Source organism: Lathyrus oleraceus, chromosome 5 (genome assembly GCF_024323335.1).
Source record: "Lathyrus oleraceus cultivar Zhongwan6 chromosome 5, CAAS_Psat_ZW6_1.0, whole genome shotgun sequence".
NCBI lineage: Eukaryota > Viridiplantae > Streptophyta > Magnoliopsida > Fabales > Fabaceae > Lathyrus > Lathyrus oleraceus.
In genome coordinates, this window is record NC_066583.1 from 610,061,637 (window position 1) to 610,079,640 (window position 18,004).

At 35.1% G+C, this 18,004-nt stretch overlaps 1 protein-coding gene and 1 non-coding gene across 2 annotated transcripts; one reads left to right on the top strand and one right to left on the bottom strand.

Annotated features, from left to right (window-relative positions):
• Window positions 1-15,784: 15,784 nt before the first annotated feature.
• LOC127089041 (small nucleolar RNA R71) lies at window positions 15,785-15,890 on the bottom strand. The gene has a single exon (XR_007790821.1). It is a non-coding gene; the product is annotated as a small nucleolar RNA R71 (small nucleolar RNA).
• Window positions 15,891-17,031: 1,141 nt separating this feature from the next.
• On the top strand, window positions 17,032-17,472 carry LOC127082394 (uncharacterized). The gene has a single exon (XM_051022629.1). The coding sequence runs from the start codon at window positions 17,032-17,034 to the stop codon at window positions 17,470-17,472; it is 441 nt and encodes a 146-aa protein (XP_050878586.1).
• The last annotated feature ends 532 nt before the right edge of the window (window positions 17,473-18,004 follow it).

Genomic DNA, 18,004 nt, shown 5'->3' on the forward strand with positions numbered 1-18,004 from the left:
ACTTAAGATTTCTAAGATATACAAAGATAAGAAATCTTAAGAGATAAAACTTTAGTTTAAAGTTTGTACTCAATGCGCTATGTTAGATTGTCTGATAGTTGTTTGTGAGTTATTAACATTCCTTCAAATCTCCAGCTCCCTTTTATAGAGGCTGAAAAAGAATCGTCAGAAAGTTGTTTGCACATGTGATCTTTGAAATGCAACAACTCTAAGAGAGAGACATTGGAAGATGAATCATATTAAGATCTTCAACTGAAGTGTAATAACTTAGTCCATTGCATATTTATCATACTAGGTATAAACCAGACGTGAGGGCAAACTAGATAAGTCACATCAACTTTCCTTGAGCCTCGCACTAAGGGTCTCTAGTTGGATTTTTCCCTAAGTCTGGTGTTGACGGGATAAGTCTGCTATGGGAATAGAGTATGAACCAGAGGTTGAGCACTCCAGAGTCTGAGTTGTCACTAGAGGCAAGGATACCAAGATCGGAGTCTGAACCTTCAGAAGCTGAAACACCACGTTCAGAGTATGATCCTTCAGAGGCTGAAACACCACTATCAGAGTCATCAGATTATAATCCATCAGAATCTGAGACTACAAGCTTGTCAACAAATGCTTTCAGCAGGGTCATTTATGAGTTGACTTTTAAGCTTATGATCATGTACACTTGAACATATGTTAGTATACCCAATTATTCTTTAAGTACTTTGTTATCATCAAAACCAAAGGGATATGAACAATTTTGTTCCAACAATCTCCCCCTTTTGATGATGACAAACAAATGTATTTAAGAATAATGGTTGGTCAGTTTAACTAACTTGACAACATCAGAGTCTGAGGTTTGTAAGCTCCCCCTGAGTCTAATAGTTCAAAGGTTGAGTTTTATAATTTCCCCCTAAGTCTTATCCTAGTTAATTAAACTTTTTTGATAGCATAAAAAATATTGTTCAGATTTAATTATTAAATAAGTTCTGATGAGGGTTCAGGTATATAAAAGCATTTCAAAATACTTTTATCCTCTTAAATACTCCCATGATTTTCTCCCCTTTTTATCATCAACACAAAATGAATAAAAACATGTCAACATAGAGAGAGAAAAGGTATTATAAAAAAAATATGTGAGAAAATTTAAACTCTGATAAAAATAAATAAAAACAACTTTTGCACTTCCTAGAAAATGAATCACGATTTTCAAAGGAAAGAGAAAAGGCTTAGATTAGTTGAAACATTTTCTCCACTTCTCAAGACGGTCAAACTCATGTCTTTTAGTCTCCAGGAATTTGAACCATCTAAAGTAATCATTCCAATAGTGAACTAAAAGACATAGAGTCTCATTAAAGAGCATAAGTGATTTAACTTCCATAAGCAACTTAATAGACACTTATGATCCTCTATAAAAGCATGCATTCATAGTCTTAATTATCACATCTTCATCCAACTCTTTACTTCTCAATCAACATGAGCATTCCTTCTGAAGCAACCAAAGTTCTTGTCTCCACTGAGACCACTGTGGTGAGGGGGATTAACACCATGGTGGAGCACCAGAAGCTGACAAATGAAGAAGCCCAACCTTCTAGGTAAAACACTATCAGGGAGGCACTCAAGGTGAGGAAGGCTTCCAAGAAAAAGAAGACACTTAAGAAGAAGAAAAATAAGACACTTAAGAAGAAGAAAAAGAATAAGAAGGTGCCAAAGAAAATCGTCTACTTCGACTTTGATGAATATATGGAGGAGACAGATATAGAATGGGAGTCTGCCTTCGGTGCTCAAGGATATTATGATGATTTAGATAAAATTACGTAGATCAATCCTCTTGTGCTCTTCTTCCAAAAATAATGAAATATGAGTTACTTTCATCTTTGCAATGATACTTACTATATAGTCACTTGATTCTTTTTCAATGATCCAATCGTCAGAGAAGTGAACAATAAATTCCAACCAATTGAGCACAAATTAAAAAAAAAAACAATTTTTAATTTTATCAGAAGACATAAAGATTCCCAAAGAATATATATCATATTATAACATACACAAGCAAATGAGAAAGAAAGCAAAACATATATGATTTCAAAGAAAATATAAATATTAAATAAAATAAGTTCAAGAAGATGAAAATAGAAAACACAAAATAAGATCTAAATCCTAAGCATATTATTTCTTCAGAAGATCTAGGACAAATTTCAGATCAAAATCCATAATACGTTGTCTGACATTCATTGCCTTCATCCTATCGTCCATTTCTACTTGCTTGATAGCCATGGCTTGCTGAGTAGTAGCAACAGAGGCAAGATTTGCCTCCAAAAGCTCTTGTCTTTTGATGGAAGATACGACAGATTCTAAAGTGACATCCCTCAGATTCTGAATGATTGATACAATAGAGGCCGAGAGAGAATCCCACTAAGCAGTATAGGCTACTAGGTCCGAAGAAGAGGTTCTCTCACCAACTAGATTCTATACTTTATTAAGAAAGATAGTTTTGGTTTCTTCCAGGTTGGTTTGGATAACAAGTGAAAGAGATGGAGTGTTAGTCTATGAAGGGACAAAGGTTTGGTTTTCTTGGACAATTATGTTTAGGGAAGTTTATGGATGAAGAACGTCAAAAGATATTTATTCAGATTCAATTCTAGGTTCAGATGCAAGTTGAACTAGATATAGATCCTGAATAACTTGTTCAGTCTCAATTTGGGGTTCAGATGCAACCTGAACTTGAAGTAGAGTCTGAATAGGGTTGGATTCTTTATGAGGTGTAGATTTGGATGATGGTTGAGGTGCTAGGGTTTTTGAAGGAGAAACAGGTTCAGGTTGGATAAGGGTTACATGTTCAAATTCATTTTGAACTGATAAACTATTTTGTTCAGAAGCAGAACATGCTTGGTTAGATGAAAGGTCTTGAGGAGAGATAGTTTAAATATGAATGGATTGGATAGTTCTAGAAAAGACATGTGTAAGGTTTACATATATGAGGTTAATGTGAGCATCAAACCCAACTTCATCCTATTTTGACTCATAACTAAAGGAAGTTTTCCCACTAGAAACATTTATGGGTGGTTCTAGCATGGTGTTCATAGGTGATAGTTGTTTAGAAGTAGAAAAGAGTGTTAGTTAATTTTGAACATCAAAGGATTCACCAACAGGGAATGAGGTGTGTTTTGGAAATTGATTGGGTGAGGGATTTAGTGAAGGTGTATGTCATATGTAATTTAGGGTGGAAAAATCAAAACCATCATCCGAGATTGAGTTTTGATTTATACATGTCATATCAGTTTTCAAAGCAGCTAAAGTTGCTAGATTTTCTTCAATAATAGCTTCTGAAACAACTTCTTCAGGTAAACCACATAAGTTTCAGCCTCAATAGACTTCAACCAAGTGATGACTTGAGCAACTTGTATCTCAGCAATCTCCATATCATCTCTATCAACAACTATTTCTTCTAATAGAGGACTAGAAATACCAGGATGCTTCTCTGTATGCTGCAATAGAATAAGGACCAATAATTGAGCACCCCTGAAGAACAATTTCAACAACACCCTCCTGGACTGCAGCACCTGTATTCAACTTCCTTCTCACCAAGGGCACACCAATATCCTCTTTTTCCTCTTCCTCTTCGATATCAGTAGGAACAATCATCTTCCTCAACTTCTTCTTTATTAAAGGTGCATCAGAAGAGATAGTAGGAGAAGATTCCTTCCAGGGAGTTCTACCATTTCTTTTCTTAGATACCATCAAGATAGCAGATGCAACTACCTCTTCAACTTGTTTTTCAATTTTCTTCTTCTTCCTAGAAGGCTTCTGAACCACCTTCTGAGATTCTGAAGCAACCTTATTTCTCTTTTTAGAAGATTTGAACACCTCAGTAGGATCATTAGGTAAGTCTTTGTATCTTATAACCACTCCTTCTTTGAATTCATGTTCAATGTATAATCTGATTACTTTAGGATTGTCCATCCTACTAATGATAGGATAATCCTCAAGATAATCAGGATTAGTACATTTAACTGAGAGAGGCGTTTTAGAAGCAACCAATTCACTCTTATTCAGAAGCTTCATGTTAGCTAGAACAGATGTAGACATAATGTTTCCATGGATCTCCTCGAGATCCTCATTATCATAAACAAATTTAAGGGCATCAATTATACAACCCTAATAAAAGAATTTAGGAAATAATCTAGCATACAACATATTCTTCTTGTGATGCTTCGTGCTCTCCTTGATAGCCTCACAAAGATGATTGAAGATATATGCATAGGGGTTAATTTTATCTTCAATTTCCAGGTAGAAGATGAAGTGCTTGTGATCCCATGAAATCTAATCAGTACTACCTCCTCTGGGGATCAGACAGCCAATAAGAATTTTGAACGGAAGCTTAAAATTATTTTTCATGTTCTTGACCTTTCCAAAGTTAGAAGAACACTAATTTCCAGAGATTTCAAACAAACATTTCTTGATGGCTTCAACTTTAGGGTTATTTTCCTTTGTATTCAAGAAAACATTTCCAGAGTTTAGTACCTTCAAAATCTTAGCAATCATCCTCTGAATGATGACAACTTCAACACCCATCACTGCTGATCTAACATTTACTTCTTCAAACCCATTTCTTCTCTACTATTTCCTTTCAAATAACTGTCATTCTCTACCAACAGACTTAGCTCCATTGACGCAACATATTCATTAAAAACTTTAGCCCTAATCCAAAGTCCTTTACTAGATGAGGGTAAGTTGGTCCATTAAGTATATCAAAGAATGAAAACCACCCTTGTACTCTGAAGTAGCTCATAAGGTCATACCCGTTTTGATTAAATGAGTCGAAGTCAACAATATGTTCCACTAAAAGCTTTAGATCATTCTGATTGATGTCCTTAGTCTTGGGTTTGATAGTCAGACTCTTACCATATTCAACAGACATGTGTGCATGTTGAGCAGTTGATGAGGATGCCATTGTAGAAAGAGTTTTTATGGTTTTATTTTGAAAATGGGTTTTTAGAGGAGGTTTGAGAAAACAAAAGTGTGGGATGTGTGTGTATGTGTGGGGAGAGAGGGAGAGAGAGAGAGAGAGAGAGAGAGAGAGAGAGAGAGAGAGAGAGAGAGTGCTTCTGATATTTAGAGTGATTTTTATGTGTAAAATAATTTTAATAAAAAATAGAATACATAGAGTTTGTTAAAGGGAAGTTAGATTGGTAATTAGTTGGTCTTAACAATTAGGTTAGTTTTGATTTAAAAATAAACTTGAATGGAAAGTTGGGTTAAAAGTTCATTTAAAGAATTTAAATGTAAATATTTATAGCTAAGTAGTTAGCATAGGTGGTGATGTGTGATGACATTGTATGTATGGCTCCTACTTGTATTTGATGGAAGTGTGAATTTAATTATGCCATGGATGCTATGTATGATGATGTGTATGCATTTGAATCATGGCATATGTGTTTGAGTTATGTCTCTTATGAGTTGAAATTGTGACTTAATTGTGTTATGATGATGTTGAATATGGATGGACATAATTAGGATCTTGTTTGTGTATGCTGAATTGGTTCTCTGGACATTCATTTTCATCTTATTTTTAAGTTTCATTTGGTGTTATGTTTGACCTTTCATTTGAACTAAACTTGGGATTAATTTATAAGTGATTAGAAAGTTGTCAATTGTGTTAAAAAATTGTCATGACAATTGCGTATGCGGGTTGCATTGCATGGTCCTGATTACTGCATTGCTCTTGGTTTTGTTGAACTTGTATTATGATTGCTTTAGATTGTGCATGTTTGGATGATTAAAATTGTGATATGGTTTAGTGGGTTTTGATATGTGAACTGCCATGAGCATGATAAGATTGTGGATATTTGACTTGGAGTGCTTGCTTCTAGTTGGTATCAATTTCTTAACATTTGTATTAAACTTGCATCATTTTTGTGTGTGCATCTTGTCATGAAACTGCTGCAACTTGTGTGACTGTATGAATCTGTTGTAATTTAAGCTTTTGTGACATTGTTAAGATGATATTATTTGGTTTTGATATTAGAGGTTGAATTAGTTGGTGCAGGTATTGACGAAGGTACACTTTGGCATGACACATGACACATTATGGGACTTTGGATATGAAGGCAATTTGGATGAAGATGAATAAGACTTGGAGACTAGAGGAGAAGTAGGTTTAGGGTTCATATTAGGGTTAGGCTCAGACTTTGGTCAACTATTTGATCAAAAGTCAATAATTGATCAAAAAGTCAATTGTGACTAAAGTGCACTTTTTTTATGTAATGTCCATTCTTTCTTGTATTTTGAATATTGTAATGAATTTGAACCTTGGCTTTTATTGATAACTTGTTGTTCAAGTAATGAAGAAAATTTACCTCCACTTTTGAAATTGAAATTGAAATTCTTTTTAGCCAATCAAATGAGTAGTAATGCAATAACTAATGTAGCAATGACAGCCATAGTTGTAAGTCAAAATGACTTGGTCAAAAAGTCAACCTCCTATGATGGACTTTTGACCAAAAGTCAACATTTAAACCAAATGCCTTGTACAAATGAAAGTATCCATAGGATGTAGTTGGAAATGATGAAGTCCTAATGACTAAGTCAAAAGTCAACCTCCATAGTTCACTTTGACCAAAAGTCAACTAAAGCACACTCTTTTTTCTTTTCCAAGTAATATTCCAAAATTACTTGATCCATAAGTAAGCACAACAAAAACCCTAGTCATAAGTAACAATAAGAGCATCAATCATAGTCATTTGATCAAATCATCAATATCCCAAATGTTGAGACAATCTAGTTGAAATCATGAACCTTTTGAACCAATGATGTTACCTTATGCAAATGAATGAGAATGAATGGTTGGGATAGATGTATGCAGATGAATCCAAAGTCATAAGTCAGATGAATTGTCTGAGGGGTAGGGAAATTTGTTGGGTATGACAAGTACGGACCAGAGGATGAGCTCTTTAGAGTTTGAGTTGTCACCAAATGCAGGGATACCATGACCAGAGTCTGAACCTTTAGAAGCTGAAACACCGTGTTCAAAGTCTGATCCTTTAGAGGCTGAAACACTACTATCATAATCATTAGATTCTGATCCATCAGAATCTAAGACTACAAGTCTGTCAACAAATGCTTTCAGCAAGGTCAATTATGAGTTGACTTTTAAGCTTTGATCCTACACACTTGAACATATGTTAGTATACCAACTTTTCTATAAGTACTTTGTTGTCATCAAAATCCAAGGGATATGAACAATTTTGTTCCAAAAATTGGATACCCAATACCTAAGGGATATGGACAAGTTAGCAGACAGGGTTAGACATATCAAACACTTAAAGGCAGAGAAGGTTATATCAAATCGACAACCTAGGAAGGGAAAGATTGTCTAAATAGAAACAAATGATAGTAATCAAGAACTTCATGTAGTTTTTGAATATGTCAAAGAAAATGAGGTTAATCTAGCAGAACTAAAGCCAGAGCATTCGTATGTTTATTAAGTTGTAAGGCCTTATAGTGGAAAGAATCATGTTGAACCAAGTAGAAATGAAAATTTTGTTACAAAAAATTATACTTTTGATGTAACTAAATATGATGAAATTTTCAACCTTCTAGTTGCTGATGGTCAAATCATAGTGTCGAAAGGCCAAAAGATGCCACCACTGGAACAAAGGAAAAAAATGGGTTTTGTAAGTATCATAATTTAATTGGTCATAAGAATTCTCAATGTGTTATTTTTAGGGATTTGGTACAACATGCTCTGAAAGAAGGCAGACTTAAGTTTAGTGATAAACCTAAACCACCCATGAAAATTGACAAAGATCCCTTGCAAGTTCAGGAGGTAAACTTTGTTAAACCAGGGGAGATTATTGTAGCGGGGATTTCGTTACCTTATGATTTATTGACTAAATCAAAAGTAAGCATACAATTCGAGTCGCCACCGCACTTTTATTTGTCCAAAGGAAAGGCTAAAAAGCGAACAAAGGCCAAGTAAGAAGTTTTATCAAATCAAAAACTAATAAAAATGTCAAAGATCTAGGTAAGGGGGTTGGTTATGAAATGGGAAGGTTTTAAGCACCTAAAACATCCTTAGTACTCTAAGGGAGCCCTTTTTGCAAATGTGTATTTTAGGTTGGTATTTGTGAAAATATGTGCAAAAGATTGGGAGGATGAGAAGAGAATATTTATATTTACAATTTTGTTGTTTGAATGGATGAACCCATTGCCTACGTACCATCACAAAGGTAGGATTAAAACCTCGTAGTTCGGGGTAAAAATCTCAAAAGATTGGTGAATTGAATTTGATCAAAAGCCTTAAGGTCTTTTGTTATCAAATGGAGAAAACTCAACATAAACCAACAATCTATCATGTGAGGAGAGCTTCAACATACTAGTGAGGGGTTAACCCTATAATAAGTATGAAAGACTTATAATCCAATCACTAAGGATAAGGTGAGGTTTACATCAACCACTATGATAACTCAAACCTATGACTAATGTTTATGAAAAAAAGTTTTAACAAAGGTGGTCATTGGAACCACAAAATCAACTTGAAGTGAGTGATATTTACAAGTTAGATTTATTTACAAAATGAAGTCAAATTTGAATTAAGGTTTGTTCACAATGAGTATTAATGAAAAGATTTTGAAAAAATCAAAGGCATAAGGCCTAGGTTTCTAATTTGAAACAAAGTCAAAGTTTGCACAAAAATGAGTTTGGCTTGGGTTAGAGTGGAGAGAAGAAGAGAAGGGCTAGTCCTAAACATACAAAGATAAGAGAAGAGATAAAACCCTTGGAGTTCCTTTTCTTGAGATCATACAGATGATTCAAGATGTTACTTTCCTTTGGACTTAGCAAGCAACAAGCAATCAAAACAAATATACATTCAAGCTCCTAGGATCTCCACTTGGCTTGTCTCTCTTAACTTGGCTATTCATGACAATGGTCCTTCTTACTATCTCAAGATGGAATCCCTATTACACAAGAACAAACATCAAAAAGTTCACAACACAATAAGAGGAATGGACAAAGAATGAGTTTAGATTAGGGGTCCTTTGAAGTCAACTTTAAGATTTAGCATTCTAAAGGCATGAGGCCTAGTTGCTCTTCAACAAATTTAGCATTCTAAAGGCATGAGGCCTAGTTTCTCTTGAACTCCTTTAAGCATAGGTAAGGTCCTAATTCTAAGTCCTTTCTCCTTTTTGCATTGGGTTCACACAAACAAAAACAAAACAAACACAAAGCAACAATATATTTATATACAATAATGAGCTCAAATGAGCAAAAGGAAAATGACATAAACATAAAATATGAGCTCAAGTGAGCAAAGTGAAAAGGCAATATGAATAAATGAGCAAGAAAGTAAATTGCAAGAAATTAAATGCTTGAATTAAAGTTAGTAGTTAGTATGGTTAATGTTAGTGTGTCATAAGACAATTTAGCGCTATGTTAAGCAATCGTAAGTGGACTAATGTAGTAGTCACACCTATCTGAGGCCGGTCAATAAAACTATTGGCAAATAAACACAAGTTAGAGATCATGACTAGTAAGTCAAGCTCCTACAACTTGCCATGCCAAAAGAAAAGAAGAAAGACCTTGTATGGACTTTAGGTTTTTTGCTTGACCAAGAAGAAACCTATCTTGGACACAAAGCAACTCACTTGATCTTTGATCAAGTTGAGTTTGATTTGGATCAAAGAAGGTTAAGCCTCTCATATGTCAAGACCAACCATAAATCATTAACTCATTGGCCAAAATAAAAAGAAGAAGTGAGTTGAAGTTGAAATGGATAAAAGGAGAATTCAAATGAAATATCAAAACCCAATGATCAAATGTGAATCAAATCATCATCAACCAAAGGTAAACAGAAGAGAAATGAAGATTAGAAGTCAACAAGTCAAACATATTTTTTTGGTATTTTTGGAATTAAAATAAATGCAAAATTAAAATGGACAAAATATGGTCAAACCTCAAATTCAATTCAAATTAACTTAAACAAGTCCAATTAAATTCTCATAGGTCTAACATGGTCAAACAAGATTTGACAAAAATTTTCAACAATTTTTGAAATCAGAAACTATTTAAAATCAATTAAAAACAATGAAAAATAACATAAATGAATTAAAATCTCAAATAAATCTCAAATCAATTAAGAAATTGATGAGAGTATTTTTCATTGACTTATCATGATCCATATGTGTTAAGAAAATATTTTTGGATTTTTCAGATATCAAAAAGTATTTAAAATGAATTAAAAACTATTAAAAACAAACTAATTCACAAAAAATATTAAATTAAGTCACAAAAATAATTAAAAATCAGATTATAAAACTAGATTTTTCAAGATTTTTTTTCCATTGGTCTCATATTTTTGTGACTTCAAATAAAATAGTTATGAATTTTTGAAATTAAAAGGAATTAAAAGAAATTAAAACAGAAAAATAGAAAAATAGGAAAATCAAGAGCACTTGGATCTGATTCATTAATTGACATGGCGTCATCAAGCGGTCCAGAAGCGCTGTCATACCATAGGCCTTGGTCAAGCGCGTAACACAATGAATTAAAACAAGTCCACATGATCAATGGCCAGGATTATAACATTTCAAACAGATCCAAGGGCGCTGGAAGCATCCACGTGGGGATGGTGGTGGAAACCACTATCTTCTCCGGCCAGAGAACAAACTTCGGCCACCACGCGCAAGGTTTTCAACCTTGATGAAAATGCAAAATAATGGTACCAAAATGAAGCTGGGGTGATGTACATCACTCCTGTAACCTTGGATTCTCCTCAAAGTTTCTATTGAATGAGAAATCTGAGCTTGAAAATCAAGGTGTACAAACTAGAATGTCTCAATTCATAAAATCAAGACCACCACTGGCCTGCCTCTTGCTCGAGGACTTCAGAAAACAGTTCAAATGCAAGAAATTCACATTGTAGAACAAGATCTAGATCAAAACAGTTGAGTGATATACCTTTGAAGTGCAACTTTAAACAACACGGTCTCTTCAAGCTTTTGATTCCAATTTGATCTTGAGGCAATGAGGATGCAAGGCTAAGGAATTAAGACTTGAAGATCAACTAAGGATGTTGAAATTTAAGCTTGAAATTGAGAAATGAAAATTGAAATTCCTTTGAGTGAGGTTGGGTTTCCAATTCAGTAGGGTTTCAGATCACCTTGAGGTTGAAATTTGAACGAGCAAGCACATGTATTTATAGCTGAGTTGAAGGCAAGAAAGTGTAATGCTCGTGTGCATGAGAATTGGGTCCTCCATGCATGGGCCTGTACAGGCGCATGTGAGGCCCAAAATTGGATGGAATTGCAAGCTGAGATCATTTGCAGATGGTTTGGACGTGCACAAGGCCTGGCATTAGCTTGCATTTCAAGTTTCAATGTGAATTCATAATTGATCATAAACATTGAGCTCTTCGAAAGTCACACATGGAAAATCCAAACATAGTCATGTGAGTAATGGTTGGAAACCTCTTGACATAAGGAACAAAATATATGTTGCAAAAAAATCCATTTGGAGTTTGGAAAATTATGAAAACTGGCTTTGAAGTTTGAGGTACAAAACATGTCTAGGTTCTCTTTGAATTTTTTTTGCCAAAAGTGATCAACTTCAAGCCCTTCTGTTTTAATAATGCAAGCCTCAAATGGAAAAACCTCTAGCATAAAAGTTGTAGAGATTTTCAAGTTGATAAATTTGAACTTAAAATTTGCATCATTTGGATTTTTAATGATAAAGTTATGGGCACTTGAAGTCTGACATTTTTCAAATTCAATGGTTTTGATCCAAAGTGACCTATAATGTTTTGTATTATCACATGTGTTTCTTTTAGGATTATGAAAATTTTCCCAACATAACAATTGAATTAGACATCTTAATATTTCCAATGAAATTGGTCTCACCTCAAAATCATAAAAAATAAGGAAGTTAGGTCCTTGGGAAGTTGACCCAAAATTAGGGTTTTAGTCAAAATGACCTATAATGTTTTGAAATTAATGATGACCTTCCAAGTTTCAAATGTATTTTTGATGAACATGAAAGTTGTTCATATGTTTCTTAAGAACATTTTTTATATTGGGGTCATCTTAATTTAACAAACACATCAAAAGTTATGTCTCAATGGATCTCAGTTTGGTCAGATGACTTGACTGCTCAACTTCTCAAGGCCAAACTTCAAATCTTGATGAATGAATGATTGAGGATACTCACATAGGCTCATATATGCATAAAATAATTAATTAAAGCAATTACCTTGATTGAATTTTATCATAGGTTAAGGTTGCTTCATGAGCAAGGCACAGTCAATGCACAGTTGAATTAGAGTTTCCTTGAGAAATAATTCTCGAGCCCTTTGGTTTATCTTTATCAAATTGGAAAATTGAGATACTTGGGAGACATATATGATGATTAGGAACTTTGTGGACCATTTTCATGCCTTTTCTCATCTTCATCTAGCCACTTCATTGAGCACAGGAGCCTCCTAGGAGCATGGGAGCACATGATCACTTGAGCTTCAAAACACAAGAGGTTAGTGACATATTTTTGTGCTTTTGGTTAGTAAAAATAAAATAAAAGCAATAATATACAATTCAAGCATGCTTGGTGGTCTCAAACCACTCTCATAAGTCCCAACCCAATGGTTAAGGAGCCACACATGCTATGATCCTTGAGGCAATGCAATGAGCAAATGATATGATGCCATGAGGGATCTTAGGGTCAAAATTAGGGTCTTACAATTATGATGGTATAAGTTGTTAAGGATCCCAATCCAATGGTCGAAGAGATAAATATGTATGATTACACTGAAAAAGTCAAGGAGGTGTATCCAAAACCTAAAGAAGATCTAATTGATTTCCAAAATTGTTGCAAAGTCAAAGATTATGAAGTGATGTTACTAACTCGTTGTAGTTCAATTTTTGACAAAGAAGAAATAAAGGATCACGAAAAAGTAAAGCTTTAATAGGTTGGATCCCACGTCATTGGAATAAGCAGAAGAAAACATATGTTCCATCTGCAGACATGCCTCATAACCAATGGATTTGACCTAATATCAAGTATAATGCTAACCAGCAAAAGTGGAAAGTGGTCTAAATAGGTCAAGGATCATCATAATTTTATATTTTTATAGTTCTAATAATAATTTGTGTAAGAATCATATGACCATAACATAATGAAGGAGATACTAGCGAAAGAAGAAAATTGCTTTTGAAGCTAAAGAATCGAGTAGCACTGCTAAATTCTCACCTTTGACAATTGCTCAAGAGATGAAGAATCACATGGAAGATATAATCTTTACCCCTCAGCCAACAGTGGTCAAGTCTAAGGACAAGGACCCCATCTTATTCGAAGATGACGACATGCTCACTACCAACTTTGAAATTGGGTTGGATGATGAGCTTTGTGTCATATACAACGGTGTTGATAAGTGGTAAATGCATTGTATTTATTTTTTGTTTTCGTTCCATTTTCATGTGTGTTTTATTCAATTTTGTTAGATTTATGCGCTTTTGTCTTGTTTTTATGATTTCAGGCAATAAGAGGGAAAATGACCAAATCGGAGCCAAAAAGGTCAAAGATCGCGCATAAAGGAACTCTCTCCAAACAACAATATCGTTTCCAACATGGTACGACCGTGTCCCTGACACGGGCCATGTTGGACCATGAAATTGTGCCCATATAAAGAAGTTGGGGCTGACACGGATTTGTCGTGTCCTTTGACACGGGCTGGTCGTGTCCCTTGACACGAGTGATAACGCGTAAACACATAGTGTATTTTGACTTGATTCACATGCAATATTAGTATAGTTTTCATCTACTTTCGTAGTATTATGTCGGTATTATTTATGTATTTCAGGTATTTTAGCCCCATGACTCTTTGTGCGGAAAATCGATGCAAAACAGCGATATCATAAAGAAAAATGGACAAAAATGATGCTGTCATGGACTGCCAGTCAACAAGCCAGAAAAGTAAAACCTCGAGTGCCCAATGGTACAACCATCAGAGGCCTAAAGTCTGTTACCCTCCCGAGCCTGCCTGACGGATGGACCATCATCCAATAGATGACTGTCAGCGTCAGTCAATTGCACCCAGTCCTCATATTTTCTTCCATTTTGAGCACTTTCCTCAACCAACTGTTACACGACTTTGGAGTAGTTTCCACTAATTTTTTACTCTAAAAATATGACACCATTGGTTCAATATTAGGGGGTTCTTCCAGAGTTTTAGATTTTAAGTAGAAAAACACTTTTATAAAAACACTTATTGCCCTTATTGAGTGATAAGTGCACACTAGGCTAGGATTTTGGAAGTTCTGCTGTTATATTCAATTTGTTCGCTGTTCAAATTTGCCGGCATAATTTTCCCGGAATTTTTACTTGAAGTTTTTCTGTACCAATTAAAGACTCCATTGAAGCGGGTTATATATATATATATATATATATATATATATATATATATATATATATATATATATATATATATATATATATATTCTAGTTTAATTAATAATTTAGTAGACAATATGTTGTTTGTTTCAAATATGTTAGGCTAATTTCTTAGAGCCTGGAATATGAGGACCGCCGTTCCGACGGGACACAGGTAAAATTAAAAGGCGCAAATAATTAATATTAATACTCTTCTTCGGTTCTGAATTTTATTCAAAAAAGTTAAAAAGCTTTGCGCGACAACGGAAGTACTCAAATACAAGTCAATAGCGCGACGATCTGAGACCGGTGTTCGACCCTAAAATTTAGATTTTTAATTTCTAAAAATCGCGAAAGCACTTTAGTTATTAATTAGGACTTATTTATTTTCAAATTTTATTTTGAAATTGTATGAGTGGAGCGACAACATGGTTGTTACGGTTTCGAAACATGACACGGACTGCGCGAGAGTGAGTAGTGTATTTAAATTTATATTTCCTCCAAAAGTTATTTTAAAATTAGTGACTAACGCCTAAATTTATCAGAGTCTCCAAGGTACACTGGAAATCAAATTCCGATCTCACTTATTTAAATAATCACCAAACCAACTAGTTTTAATTTCAGTTTTTTTTTAGTTTCCTTCAAATCCTAGAATTATAGCCTTAGATTTACATAGTAGCATCGATAGACAAAGATAAGTTTGATTATTGATCCCTGTGGGTTTGATATCTTTTAGAATTACTATTGATTTCGTGCACTAGCGGAATAACACCCATCAAGTTTTTGACGCCGTTGTTGGAGACCAATTTAGTCAATATCGTAACTCCGTTGTTACGTAGTATAGACTAAGAAAACTTTTTCCTTTTAATTTATTGATTGTATGCCAAACACTCGCTCACAAGGAGAAGAGTTAGAACAATTTATCGACGAAATCGAGTGTTTTGTAATCCTCAGTTACCGAATCAGAGAATGTCGTTTACAATATAACATCCCAGACCCAAATATGGATGAAAACCAAAATCGTCCTCTCAAGGACTATGTTGCTCCATCTCAAGAGGAGCCACACTCAAGCATTGCACCCCCCCACCATCGAGGCGAACAATTTCGAGTTGAAACCCGTTCTGTTCAAACCGTGCAACAGAACCAGTTCTATGGTAATCCCACAGAGGACCTGAACCTTCATCTGTTAGTGTTTGTGCAGTACACAGACACATTGGAAGCTAATGATGTTAATCCAAAATCCATACGACTATGTCTTTTCCCTATTTCTTTAAGAGATAGAGATAGAGCTTGGCTTCAGTCTCTACCATCTAACTTCATCACCATATGGAACGAATTGAAGAAAGCCTTCTTAGCATGATACTTCCCACCTAGAAAAACAGCTATGCTAAGAAGCCAATCAACAGATTTAAACAGAAAGATGGAGAATCACTTCTCGAAGCATGGGAAAGGTACAAGGATAAGATGAGACTTTATCCCTATCATGGACTTAAACAATGGATAATTATCTACACCTTCTACAATGGTCTCTTGTACAACACTAAATTAACCTTAGACGTTGCAGATGGCGGTGCTCTAATGAACAAACACTACCAAGCCGCCTATTAACTCATAGAAAACATGGCGCAAAATCATTATAGATGGGGTAAGCGAACTCCAGTAAGAAAATCCTAGACGAGGGGCAGTATGTATGAAGTTAATGGAATAGGCCATGTCAATGCTAAGGTAGACACCCTTACGCAAAAGATCAAGAGTTTGACCATAACTCCAGCAGCTATCGTGGTTGCTGTGGCACCTAATTGCGAGCTATGTGGATCCCCTGGGCACAACACTCCTGAATGTCAATTATTGGATGGAATTCCATCTGACCAATTGAATTATGCCCAAGGAAACCCATACTCTAATACCTACAATCATGGGTGGAGGAATCACCCTAACCTTTCTTATAAGAACAACAATGCATTGTTTGCTCCAAGCCTAACACCTGGTACCAATCCTAGTTATCAAAAAGTTGCACCTACTACTCCTCAAGTGCCCAAAAAGTCTAATCTTGAAATTATGATGGAAACCTTTGTCGCTTCTCAGACTCAACAAAATAAGGAGATTATGAACCAAAAGATTCACACTAAAAAACTAGTAAAGATAACTAACAAATAAGGTAGACGCTTTGGCCATGCATAACAAAATGCTAGAGACATAAATCTCCCAAGTAGCATAGCAAAAAGCAACTACTGCTCCCCCTGCTGGCGTTTTTCCTGGCCAACCACAACCAAACCCAAATGGCCACCCTAATGCTATAACATTGCAAAGTGGGACAAAATTGGATGGCCAATTGATCCTAGAATGAACAACCAGACGATTAGTAAGAGAACTGAGGAGACAAATAAGGAGCCAAAAAGAATTAATGGTAGTAACTCTGAAGGAGAAACAGAGAAAACAATTAGACCATACCCTAAGGATAAGGACAACCGAGAAAAAGAGAAACCTTATGTCCCTCCACCTCCATAAAAGCCACCTATTCCATACCCTCAAAGACTAGCTAAATCTAAAATAGAGAGTTAGCTCAAAAAGTTTTTAGAACTTCTAAATCAACTTCACCTAAGAATCCATTTCACTGAAGCAATTACTCAAATGCCCTTCTATGCCAAGTTTCTTAAAGAGATCCTGTCAAACAAAAGGAAGCTTGACGACGATAGTATTGTAGCACATGCTGAAGAGTGTAGTGAAATCATACGAAGCAAAATGCCTCAAAAACTGAAAGATCTAGGGAGGTTCTCCATTCCTTGTGTTTTATGCAAATTTGTTATTGATAAAGCACTGTGTGATCTAGGTGCTAGTGTGGGTTTAATGCCCTTCTCAATTAGTGAAAGACTAAACCTAAGAAGCATAAAGACAACAAAAATGTTCCTTCAATTGGCCGATTGCTCAATTAAGTATCCAGTAGGAATCCTGGAAAACGTCCTGGTTAGAATTGGTCAATTGTACATTCCTACAGATTTTGTAGTGATGAATATGAAAGAGGACTCAAGCATTTTGATTCTGTTAGGAAGATTCTTTTTAGCCATTGCATGAGCAATAATAGATGTAAAAAGAGGAAAGTTAACCTTAGACGTAGGTGAGGAGAAAATTGAGTTTACCCTATCCAAATTCATGAAAGGACTTGCCATAGACGATACTTGTTGTGTCATAGACATCATCGATGAATGCGTGAAAGATGATGAATGACGTGAACCATATGAGGATGACAATTTCAAAGAATATATCGCACTTACCCCCGATAATATGCCTGGCCCAAAGAAACCAACCGTAGAGCTTAAAGTGTTGCCTAAAAACCTAAGATATGAGTTTCTAGATAAGGAACTTGATCACCCAGTGATGGTCAACACAGACTTAGGTCCAGTACATATACCTGATGTATGACAGTAAATGGGCCAGTCCAGTACATGTAGTGCCTAAGAATGGAGGAGTCACGATAGTTAAAAATGAGAAAGGCGAAGCTCTAACAAAATATGTAAAAACACGGTGGAGGATATGCATAGATTATCGAAAATTGAACAAAGCCACCCATAAAGATCATTTCCCTTTACCCTTCATTGACCAAATG